The 12,641-nt window shown below is 48.4% G+C and overlaps 2 protein-coding genes across 36 annotated transcripts in view; one reads left to right on the top strand and one right to left on the bottom strand.

Moving 5' to 3' along the window:
- RFX2 (regulatory factor X2) overlaps positions 1-12,641 on the bottom strand; it is a 205,281-nt gene that overhangs the window by 86,119 nt on the left and 106,521 nt on the right. The gene's annotated exons all lie outside the window — the stretch shown is intronic.
- LOC144337002 (large ribosomal subunit protein eL32-like) lies at positions 3,164-4,052 on the top strand. Its single transcript, XM_077979585.1, has 2 exons — positions 3,164-3,361; positions 3,669-4,052. Exons 1-2 carry the CDS (start codon positions 3,216-3,218, stop codon positions 3,928-3,930), a joined length of 408 nt encoding a protein of 135 aa, XP_077835711.1. The 5' UTR covers positions 3,164-3,215; the 3' UTR covers positions 3,931-4,052.

The raw sequence follows: 12,641 nt of genomic DNA on the forward strand, positions 1-12,641 counted from the left end.
TGTGGATGGGATGGGATGTGGATGGGATGAAATGGGATGTGGATGGATGGGATGTGGATGGGGTGGGATGGGATGTGGATGGGGTGGGATGAGATGTGCATGCGATGGGATGTGGATGGGGTAGGATGGGATGTAGATGGGGTGGAATGAGATGTGGATGGCATGGGATGTGGATGGGGTGGGATGGGATGTGGATGGGGTGGGATGGGATGTGGATGGGGTGGGATGGGATATGGATGTGGTGGGATGGGATGTTGATAGGGTGGAATGGGATGTGGATGGGATGGAATGAGATGTGGACGGAATGGGATGTGGATGGGATGGGATAAGATGTGGATGGGGTGGGATGGGATGTAGATGGGGTGGGATGGGATGTGGATGGGGTGGGATGGGATGTGGATGGGATGGAATGAGATGTGGATGGGGTGGAATGGGATGTGGATGGGATGGGATGTGGATGGGGTGGGATGGGATGTGGATGGCATAGGATGTGGATGGGGTGGGATGGGATGTGGATGGGGTGGGATGGGATGGAATGGGATGTGGATGGGATGGGATGTGGATGGGGTGGGATGGGATGTGGATGGGGTGGAATGGGATGTGGATGGCATGGAATGGTATGTGGATGGGGTGGAATGAGATGTGGATGGGATGGGATGGGATGTGGATGGGATGGAATGGGATGTCCTGCAGAACACAGGAGGGCTTGGCCAGGGCTAGATGCATGGATGTGCATCCACCAGTACAGGAGAGAAAACATCTTCCTGGAAGATGGACACCAAGTCATAGTCCTTTCGGGGGGAGTCCTTCCTGGTCCCCAATCCCATTCTTCACCCATGGAATCCCTGTGTTTACTCCTGGTCAGCCTCAATAGCTGGCTGCTGGGGACCTCCAGTCTCAGCAAGTGGAAGGGCTTGAAGCCACAGGATAGGGCTTCAAGTATGATGACTTAGGTCCACAGACCTCACATCAAAGCCTCCAGCAGACCCTGGGTTCACAGGCTCACCTGGTCTCCATGGAACCAATACCTGCCCCCAGCCCATGGTCCTACCTCAACGCCTGACAGAAGCCCCACTCCTCAGGTTTATGCACCTGATTTGCCTTTTTCCCTGCTTTCTTTTTCTTTTCTAGAGACAGGGTCTTGCTCTGTCACCCAGGCTGGAATATAGTGGTTGGATCATAGCTCACTGCAGCCTCAAACTCCTGGGCCCTCAGCCCAGTGATCCTCCTGCCTTAACCTCCCAGGTAGCTAGGACTACAGGTGCCCACCACCACGCTTGGCTACTTAAAACAACAACAACAAAAATTGTACGGGCAAGGTCACACTATGTTGACCAGGCTGGTCCTGAACTCTTGGCCTCAAGCAGTCTTCCCACCTCAGCCTCCCAAAGTGCTGGACTACAGGCTTGAGCCCCCGTGCCTGGCCCTCACTGTTTTCCTTATGGTTACTCCATACCTCTTTTCAAATTTGCCAAATGGCTAATCTTTCCACACTTGAGTATTATTAGAAGTGCGTTTTAATATACCTATTTTTCTTGCTATGTCAACGTACAAACACGCATCCTAAATAAGAAAGTGTTAGAGTCACATATTAAAAATGCATTTCTTGCTAAGTCATGCTCGAATTAAGCAAGATTGCAAGAAAATTTAATGCAAGACAAATGAGGGAGGCCAGGAATCTTGCTGTGAGAGTTTGGGAAGCAGAGCTCCCTGGCCCCACACAAGGAATGGACTCAGCCTGGCGGGAGGAGGTCTCGCCTGTCTTTGGGAGGGAAAGAACCTGTCGGTACTTTTAAGTCTGTCTTTGAGGCACAGACACATCTCAATCGGCCTGGGACAGAAAATGAAGCCAAGTCAGAGATCCCCTCAGCAAGACCCAGGGGTCTCCGAAGACATGAAAATGAAGCAAAGAAAGACAAAATTAGAAATATTTGTTCCATCTGTCATCTCTTTGCTGGTCTCAAACGTCACCGTCCAACCCAATGAGAACGACAAAAGGACATTCTATTTCTGTCCCCAAGAAAATTTCAACCCCAAAGCAAAACTTCAGTGTGCGCTGAGAAGACGGAGCAAAAGGGTCTTGTTAAACTCATTGTTAGAATTAAACCCAAAGAGGGAAATGTTGGAGGTATTTCAGGTTTTTAAACTAATTAGCCCCAATTAATTCTAAGAAGATACACTAAAATCAATTCTGTTTTAGAAAGGCAATTTAATTCAAAAGCTTGAGGGGAAATGTTATTTTTAACATGTAAAAAGGCACCTTAAAACCTGTAAACTATTGTAAACGGCTTTTCTGTTCCATCAGGTTTTGCGAGGGGTTTTCGTTTTCCTCAGGAAACGTTTTCTCCCGGTGTGGGGTTGGGGACGACTTCAGACAGGGCCTGAAAGCAGCGAGCAACTCACACTGTCCAGGAGGGGCAAGAACAAACCCTCAGCTTTGTCTAGTTCTGTTTTTGGTGTCTCCATTCCCAGCTCCGTATTAAGTCAGTTCCCAAAGCAGAGCAAAGGATAATTTTGGAAAAAAAAAGGAATAAAATGTTCTAACTCCGCCCGAGAGATGGAAAGAGAAACAGAGATGAGTCTGATGAAACAGAACTCAAATCACCCCCTTCCTGACCCACCGCTTCTCTTCTGATTCAAATGGAGACTTGGACAAATTGCCACCTTTCAGACCTTTCCATGTTCCAATATTCTTTCCATTTGTCCTGGCTTCTGGAAGCCTTGGCAGCCCACGTATCCACCTGGGCGCTGGGTGACCCTGCCCATTGCTGCTCTTGGAAAGCATGTTTCACTTCTGCATACATTTTAAAAGATAAATATTTGGGCCAGGTGCAGTGGCTCATGTCTGTAATCCCAGTGCTCTGAGAGGCTGAGGTGGGTGAATTGCTTGAGACCAGGAGTTTGAGACCAGTCTGGGTAACAAAGTGAGACCTTGTCTCTAGAAAAACAAAATTAAAAATTATCTGGGTAAGGTGGGTGTGCCTGCAGTCCCAGCTACTCAGGAGGCTGAGGCAGGAGGATTGCTTGAGCCCAGGAGGTGGAGGATGCAGTGAGCAATGATTGCATCACTGCACTCCAGCCTGGGCGACAGAGAGAGATCCTGGCTCTTAAAAAAGAAATATGAAGTCTTCCTTCCGAGGACATAAAAAAGAAAAAAAGGCCCCTCTCTCTTTGATGCTGCCTACGGAGGTGGCAGCCATCTCCTCCTCAGCATCATGGCCGCCTTCAGACTCCTCATGAAGCCCAAGGTCGTCAAAAAGAGGACCAAACAGTTCATCCGGCACCAGTCAGAACAATATGTCAAAATTAAGTGTAACTGGAGGAAACCCAGAGGAATTGACAACAGGGTTCGCAGAAGGTTCAAGAGCCAGATTTTTTTTTTTTTTCTTGAGACGGAGTCTCGCTCTGTTGCGCAGGCTGCAGTGCAATGGTGCGATCTCAGCTCCCTGCAACCTCCGCCTTCCAGGTTGAAGCAATTCTCCTGCCTCAGCCTCCAGAGTAGCTGGGATTACAGGCACCCACCACCACGCCTGGCTAGTTTTTGTATTTTTATTAAAGACAGCGTTTCACCATGTTGGCTAGGTTGATCTCAAACTCCTGACCTCAGGGGATCCACCCTCCTCAGCCTCCCAAAGTGCTGGAATTGCAGGCGTGAGCCACCGTGCCTGCAAGGGCCAGATCTTGATGCCCAACACTGGTTATGGGAGCAACAAAAAAACAAAGCACATGCTGCCCTGTGGCTTCCGGAAGTTCCTGGTCCCCAGCGTCAAGGAGCTGGAAGTGCTGCTGATGTGCAACAAACCTCCCTGTGCTGAGATCGCTCACAGTGCTTCCTCCAAGGAGCGCAAAGCCATCGTGGAAAGGGCCGCCCAGCTGGCCATCAGAGTCACCCACCCCAACGCCAGGCTGCACAGTGAAGAAAATGAGTAGATAGCTCATGTGCATGTTTTATGTTTAAATAAAACCATAAAAACTGCAAAAAATATATAAAAACAAAAAAGATAAATATTGGAAATATTTCCATCCAAATGGAATTTCAAAACAATTCAAAGATCAAAAGAAGGAAGGCTGAACGCATGAAAGCCCTCTGAAGCTTACAGAGTGGAACGATGAAGACGCAGTTGCATTTCTGTGTTAGTCGAATTCTCTTTTTTACCATGCAAATTTCATGGTTAAGATGAGCTTGAATGCGGATGGCTAATACCAGTAATTTGGGCTAAACGCTCCTCTTCCGGGAGTCTGAGCCATCTGAACTGGCTGTTTACCCGGCTCATACTGATCAGAAGTATCTGAGATGGTGAATGCACCAATAAAAAGCCGTCCAGACCCTCCTCTCCAGCAAGTGGAAAGTGTGTGTCTCGTCCTCACACAGGAATGACTGTGGACGACCACAGGGCGACTTCTCAGCAGCCCCCAGACAGGCCGGCCCTGGGCAGCAGGAACTCGTTCTGTCCCGGCTGAGGTTCTGGGCCTCATCACTAATGACCGACACCAGCCAAGGTCAGCCCTCAGGAAGACGGAGAGTGAATGAATGAAGGGCAGCCCTCAGGAAGATGGAAAGTGAAGGAAGGGCAGCTCTGCCCAAAGCGGCAGACCAGGTGGGCACACAGAGAGCTGGGGTTTCGTAGCAGGGGTGGGGGTGTGGCATAGGAACAGATCTGGAGCTTGTGGCAGGAGTTCAGGTGGAACCTCAGGCAGGGGACAGATGCCACAGTGTGGAGAAAGCTCTTTCTCTCATTCCAAACTAGCCCCTTCCTAACCTCAAGTCAACGAGAAGAGAAGGTGGGCTGGAACCTTTCTACCTTCCTCTTAGCATCCGGCCTGTGCCCGTGCATCTCCTCACCCCACAAGGTTCCCTGGGTGCAGGGGCTGGGGTTTGAAGGGTGCCTGTACCACACTTGCTCAGAGCCTGGGCACTCAGCCATCATTCATTCATTCAACAAACACAGTCTGAGCATCTACCATGTGCCGGCTCCAAGTGCTGAGAACACAGCAGGGAATGAAACAGATCAAGTCCCTGACCACGTGGGGCTGACTCCTCTGGGAGAGACAGACGACACCATGGACACAGAACAGCAGGAGGTGACAAATGCTCTGAAGAAAAATACACTCAAATGCACAAGTGGAGTGCGGCATGGGCCAGGGGCAGTGAGGTGACCTGGGGCAGCAGCAGGAGAGAGGCAGAGTGAGGTGAGGAAAGTATTGCTACTGAGAAGGCTCTGCCAGGAGGGATGCTCGGAAAGGCCGAGGCACATGGGATACGTGGGGTCACATGGGTCACGTGAGAAGGTCACCAGAGGAGCCGGGGGAATGCTGGGGGCTGAATGTTGTATCCCCTTAAATCCCTATGCTGAACTCCTCCCCCCACGGCAGTGGCTTTAGGAGGTGGGGCCTTTGGGAGGTGATTAGGTCGTGAGGGTGGGATCATGCCCTCCCTTATGGAAGGGACCCCAGAGAGCTCTCTCTGGCTTCCCACCATGTGAGGACACAGCAAGAAGACGGCCATCTGCATCCCAGAGGGGAGCCCTCACCAGAACCTGACCCTGCTGGCACCCTCTTCTCAGACTTCCCACCTCCAGGGCTGAGAGATGCGTGTCTATTGTTTACAGCCACCCAGTCTATGGCCTTTTGCTGAAACAGCCTGAACAGACTAAGACAGGAGGAGGAGGAGGAGGAGGAGGAGAAGGAGGAAGAGAAGGAGAAGGAGGAGGAGGAGGAGGAGAAGGAGGAAGAGGAGGAGGAGGAGGAGGAGAAGGAGGAAGAGGAGGAGGAGGAGGAGGAGAAAGAGGAGGAGGAGGAGGAGGAGGAGAAGGAGGAAGAGAAGGAGGAGGAGGAGGAGGAGGAGAAGGAGGAAGAGGAGGAGGAGGAGGAGGAGAAGGAGGAAGAGGAGGAGAAGGAGGAAGAGAAGGAGGAGGAGGAGGAGGAGGAGAAGGAGAAAGAGGAGGAGGAGGAGGAGGAGGAGGAGGAGGAGGAGGCGGCCTTAAGAGACACAAGGAGGCCACAGTGGGGTCTTTGGCTTTCGCTCTGAGTGTGCTGGGAAGCTACTGGAAGGTTTAGGGCACAGGGACAGGGTCTGACAGATATTTTGGAAGCATCAATGGTCAATGGAAGCAAAGGTCAGGGCTGGACAACCAGGCCAGAGGTGACAAAGACTTAGGTGATAGGAATGGTCTCATTTGGGAGACACCTGAGGACACAGCCAGCCACATCTGCTGACGGGTTTGACATAGAGGGTGAAAGAAAGAGAGGAGTCAAGGTTGACTTAAGGCTTGTGGTTGGCCTGAGCACCTAGAGAATGGAGCTGCCCCGTGCTGAGGCTGAAGAGAGACAAGCGTGAGGTCGAATCAGGCACCCAGTTTTGGGTGACAGAAGCCTCAGATGCCCATCAGATGACACCCACATGCAGCTGCCACCTAGGCAGCTAGGTACACAAGTCCGGGATTCGGGGGAGTGAGCCAGGCTACAGACATTAGGACACTGGAGGTTCTAGGATGCATTTCAACTCTTGTACCTTGGTGAGATCACCAGGAAAGCAGCTGTAGATAAAGCAGAAAAGAGGTCCTTCTCAAGTTCAAAGGTCATGAACAGTTGGAGGATCTGGCATTGGGGACTGAGTAGAGGAAGAAAGCAGAGGGAATACTGAGTTCTGAAATACACAGAGTCACCCCTTTGCTTGGCTTTCGGAGCTCGGTGTTCATAAAAAATTAGAAACGAGGTGGAGGGCGGTGGCTCATACCTGTAATCCCAGCACATTTTGGGAGGCTAAGGCGGGCAGATCACTTGAGGTCAGCAGTTTGAGAGCAGCCTGGCCAACATGGCGAAACCCCGTCTCAACTAAAAATATACAAAAATTAGCTGTGTTTGGTGGTGTGTGCCTGTAATCCCAACTACTCGGGAGGCTGAGGCAGAAGAATCGCCTGAACCCAGGAGGCGGAGGTTGCAGTGAGCCAAGACTGCACCACTGTACTCTAGCCTGGGTGACAGAGCGAGACTCTGTCTCAAAATAAATAAATAAATAATAAACAAATATTCATCAATAGGAAAACCATTAGCTACCTTACAGTGCATCCTAGTTCTAAAACAGGTGGCTAGCGGGGGTGCCTAGGTCCAGATCCTGGGTCCTCCAGTTTCTAGCTGGGTGACCTCAGTCAGGGACTTAAATCTTTTCACACTTCCATTTCTTTGTCCATAAATGGAGAAAACACTTCTATCTGTGTTGGGTGGTTGTGCTAAATGAGATGAGTCCTACAAAGTGTGGAGTTTAATGGCCAGCCCAGCACACGGAAAATGCCCACAAATATTCATTAGCGTCATTGTTGTAATTCACGCTGTTACAACGTAACCGACATCATCTACTGATTTTTTGCAGATTTAAATATCTGAAACTCTAAAAGCAGTTATGCTCTTTGCTATTTGTGATGATGCTAAACCCTTTAGGGAGTGCCTCCTGCTATGGAGCTATATTCATTCCAGGGCATATTTGTGGGGTTTGTCATTTTAACCAAGTACTTAATACTTGTTTCTCTCCCAGCATCTTGCCAAATGTGGCAGCTCTCCTTCTAGACGAACATTGCTGAATTACCGTTATAGAAATGATATTTTAACATCAACTCTCTTTTCCCTTTTCCTCCCTAGAAATCCGGTCCTTCCATGAGGCCTCGGTGCACACAGAACTCCTCCTACCACGTGCAACCTTATTCTTAGCTGAGCAACTCATAAATCGCTTAACAAAAATAGTGATTGATGCGGACTGTGTTTAGTGACATCCTTCCTGGTGAGAGGGAGTGAGCCAGCGAGCTTCTTTAAATTCTTTTAGTTCTCCAAAAGGAGAGGCTGTTTGCTTTCTCATCTATGCCGCACATTTCTGGGGTTTGCATCATTAACCTGGTGGCTTTGCCAATTCCTTTGCCAGTGCTGGGTCAAAGACAGGCAAGGGCACCTGTAGGGTTAGCCATGAGTGTTTGCCAGGGGCTGAATGCAAAACCCTGGAGCACTGGTCGCTGGGGCAGGTGGGCGGGGCTCTGCCACTGCCTCCCCCAGCCCGCCCAAGAAGGGGGTGTGCCTCTGCAGGAAATGGCCTCCAAGCATTTCTCAAGACTTAGGAGATGTTCAAACCTACATAGTCAGAGACAAAGAGCTAGCTATAAGTGGTGTCTTTTTCGCCTCCTCAAAATTCATCCTGCAGAAATACACATGTGCTAAACGGTGCATGGCCACACAAATGCTTGGATACCGATGTTCACGGCAGCATTGTCCTAATAGCCCCAAAGTAGCAACAGCCCAACTGTTTGCCAACTGATGGATGGATAAACGAAGGCAGCCAGGTACGGTGGCTCACACCTGTAATCCCAGCACTTTGGGAGGCTGAGGCGGGCAGATCACCTGGGGTCAGGAGTTTGAGACCAGCCTGACCAACATGGAGAAACCGTATCTCTACTAAAAATACAAAATTAGCTAGGCGTGGTGGTGCATGCCTGTAATCCCAGCTACTTGGGAGGCTGAGGTAGGAGAATTGTTTGAACCCGGGAGGCGGACGTTGCAGTGAGCCAAAATCGTGCCATTGCACTCCAGCCTGGGCAAAAAGAGCAAAATTCCGTCTCAAAAAAAAAAAAAAAAAAAAAAAAAAAAAGGAATGAGGCACTGGCACATGCTGTAAATGGATGGACAACGGACCCTGAAAACATTATGTTATGTGGAAGAAGCCCGTCACAAAAGGCCACATCGTGTGTGATTCTGTTTATATGAAAATGTTCAAAACAGGCAAATCCACAGACGCAGAAAGTGGATTCACAGTTGCCAAGAGCTGGGGGGAGGAATGGCAAGTGACTGTTCATGGCAGATTCAGGGTTTCTTCTTCTTTTTGGAGTGATGAAAATGTTCTGTGAATACAGTATACTAAGACCCACTGAACCATACACTTCAAATGGGTGAACTTTATGGTACGCAAAATAGATCTCAGCACAGCTGTAAAAAGAAAAAGAAAAACAAAAACCAAAAAGAAAAGGTATATTGACAACCTGTCCCCAATGGCATTAGTTGAAGTCATAAAAAATTAGAAACAAATGTTCATCAATAGAAAAATCATTAAGTACCTTAGGGTACATCCTAGCTCTAAAACTATGCTGCCATTAAAAAGAAGAGGTACCTTCTCCAAGAAAGAAAGCCAACATCTGCAGTGCCTGGCACACAGCAGGCTCTCAAATATTTGCAGAATAAATTTATGTTGAAAAAAACCCCAGCTATATATACTATAAAATAGGTAAAGAGACCTTAAAAAGATCTAGAAGGACGCAAGTTATATGATTAACAGTGCTCACCTCATGGGAGGTGGGACAGACGGAAAGATGAAAAGAGAAACTTTATTTCTGAATCTCCTGCCATAGATGGTGGCCCTTCCCAGCAGAATGTTACTTGTATTACTTGCATATCATTTTATTTTTATTTTTATTTTTTTTGAGATGGAATCTTGCTCTGTCTCCCAGGCTGGGGTGCAGTGGCACAATCTCAGCTCACTGCAACCTCCACCTCCTGGGTTGAAGCTATTCTAGTGCCTCAGCCTCCCAAGTAGCTGGGATTACAGGCGCACGCCACCATGCCCAGCTAATTTTTGTATTTTTAGTAGAGAGGGGGTTTCACCGCCAGGCCGGTCTCAAACTCCTGACCTCCAGTGAGCCACCTGCCTCGGCCTCCCAAAGTGCTGGGATTATAGGCATGAGCCACTGCGCCCGGCCATTACTTGCATATCATTTTAAAAGTTGTAAATTGTTGGTAAACATTCTAAGACATGCCAGTTCCTGTAAATTACCAAACTGTACCCTGTAAATTACCAAACAGAATGGCTGTTTGTGCGGGGAATATCACTACGATTTAGTGGACTTGGTCTAGAGTATGCCGTCGCTCTTACAACCAGAGGCTTTCATGTTAATTCAACATCCGTCATGAAGAGAAAATGTACCAAACAAACTGTGATAGGATGACACATGGACTGTGCTCCAGCAATAAAAGGAACAAACGACTGACACACACAATGACAGCGATGAATCCCAGAGGCATTTATGCCAAGTGAAAGCAGCCAGTCTCAAAAGCTACACAATGTATGTTTCCATTTATATGACATTCTGGAAAAGGCAGAGCTATAGAAAGGGACAGCAGATGGTGGCCAGAGGCTAAGGGTGGGGCCAGGGTCTGACTACAGAGAGAGGTTGGACTTGCTCTCCATTCTGTTTGAGGTGGAGGTTATAAGAATCTATGCAAACGGGCCGGGTGTGGTGGCTCATGCCTGTAATCTCTGCACTTTGGGAGGCTGAGGCGGGTGGATCACAAGGTCAGGAGATCAAGACCATCCTGGCCAACATGGTGAAACCCCATCTCTGCTAAAAATACAAAAATTAGCTGGGCATGGTGGCACGTGCCTGTAATCCCAGCTACTTGGGAGGCTGAGACAGAAAAATCGCTTGAACCAGGGAGCTGTGAGCTGAGATCGCGCCATTGCACTCCAGCCTGGCGACAAAGCAAGATCCTATCTAAAAAAAAAAAAAAAAAAAAAGGAATCTATGCAAGTGTGAAAAACCATAGAACAGCAAACCCAAAAAGGCAAACATTACTGTGTGTAGATTTAAAATATAAATAAATAATAAAAAAAGAAAAAAAGGTGCATCTACTGAGTGCCTGGCCCCATTCTAGGCTCTGAGGATTCTGTTTTTTTAGGGATGGGTCTTGCTCTGTTTGCCCAGGCTGGAGAGTGCAGTGGTATGATCACAACTGACTGCAGCCTCTAACTCCAGGGCTAAAGCAATCCTCCCGCCTCAGCCTCCTGAGTAGCTGGGACCACAGGCACATGCCTGGCTAGTGTGTGTGTGTGTGTGTGTGTGTGTGTGTGTGAGAGAGAGAGAGAGAGAGAGAGAGAGAAGGTGAGGTCTTACTTTGTTGCCCAGGCTGGTTTCGAACTTTCAGTTTCAAGCAATCCTCCCACTTTGGCCTCCCAAAATGCTGGGATTAAAATGTGAGCCACCACACCCAGCCTGAGGATTCTAAGGTGAACGGGTCAGATGAAAGTGCTGCTCTCAGGGTGCTGGTATCCTTGTCAGGCAAGAATACACAAGGTTGCAGATATACAAGTTTGTTCAGTAGAGATCCAGGCTGTGGTACAAGGGGATTGCAGAGGGACAGAGCCGGGGGTGGTGGTGGAGAGGGTTCCCCTCTTGATAGCCAGTTAGGGGTGGCACTAAGGATGGCACTGAGCTGGGACTTGACAGCTGCAGAGAAGGGGCCAGCCTTAGGAGGATGTGGGAGGGAGCAGCCTGGACAACAGGAATAGCTGTGCAATTGTCCTGCAGCAGCAGAGGCCCTGAACAAGGTCAGATGTCTAGAGTTTTAAAATTCCAATTGCCGGCCGGGCTCAGTGTCTCACACCTGTAATCCCAGCACTTTGGGAGGCTGAGGTGGGTGTATCATGAAGTCAGGAGTTTGAGACCAGCCTGGCCAACCTGGTGAAACCCCATCTCTACTAAAAATACAAAAATTAGCTGGGTGTGGTGGCGCACACCTGTAGTCCTAGCTACTTGGGAGGCTGAGGCAGGAGAATCACTTGAACCCGGGAGGCGGAGCTTGCAGTGAGCCGAGATTGCGCCACTGCACTCCAGCCTGGGTGACAGAGCGAGACTCCGTCTCAAAAAAAAAAAAAAAAAAATTCCAATTGCTGAGGTAAGCCCCAGGTGGCTCAACCCATAGGCACAATATAATCTGACTTACATCTTTTAAAAGAGCATTCTTGTTAGATTATAGAGAGAAAGAGTGAATGCAGGAAAACTAGGACAAAGGCATTTACTACTTTTTAAAAGTTCATAATAATTCTGCTTCCTGGCCGGGTATGGTGGCTCACACCTGTAATCCTAGCACTTTGGGAGGCCGAGGTGGGAGGATTGATTGAGGTCAAACAGGCCAAAAAGCGAGACCCTGTCTCTATTTTAAACAAATAATAATAATAATTAATTATGCTTCCAAGACCTGTCTGTGGAACCCGGGAAGGAATCATATCATTTTATAAACAAACCAAGTAACACTAAGCCCATAGCATGAAGGGTTAACTAATTAAGCATTTAGTTAACATGAAAGTAAATGATGGCTTCTATACATTTTTAATGCAGGTAATTATACTCTCAGTAAATCATTACAGCACACAAACATTAGCATGCTTATTAATTCAGTGTTAATTGCTATTGGCTTACATGTACTATTATCCAAAAATTAAATAATTTATGAGTGTACACTCACTTTTTTAAATAGGTACATAAAAAGGTAGATGGAGGGCCGGATGTGGTGGCTCATGCCTGTAATCCCAGCACTTTGGGAGGTCGAGGAGGGTGGATCACCTGAAGTCAGGAGTTCGAGACCAGCCTGGCCAACATGGTAAAACCCCGTCTCTACTAAAAATACAAAAATTATCTGGGCGTGGTGGTGCACACCTGTAATCCCAGCGACTAGGGAGGCTGAGGCAGGAGAATCATTTGAACCCAGGAGGCAGAGGATGCAGTGAACTGAGATTGTTCCATTGCACTCCAGCCTGGGCAACAGAATAAGACTGTCTCAAAAAAAAAAAAAAAAAGAAAAGAAAAAAAGAAAACAAAAGGTAGACAGAAGAA

Source organism: Macaca mulatta, chromosome 19 (assembly GCF_049350105.2).
Source record: "Macaca mulatta isolate MMU2019108-1 chromosome 19, T2T-MMU8v2.0, whole genome shotgun sequence".
In the NCBI taxonomy this organism is placed as follows: domain Eukaryota; kingdom Metazoa; phylum Chordata; class Mammalia; order Primates; family Cercopithecidae; genus Macaca; species Macaca mulatta.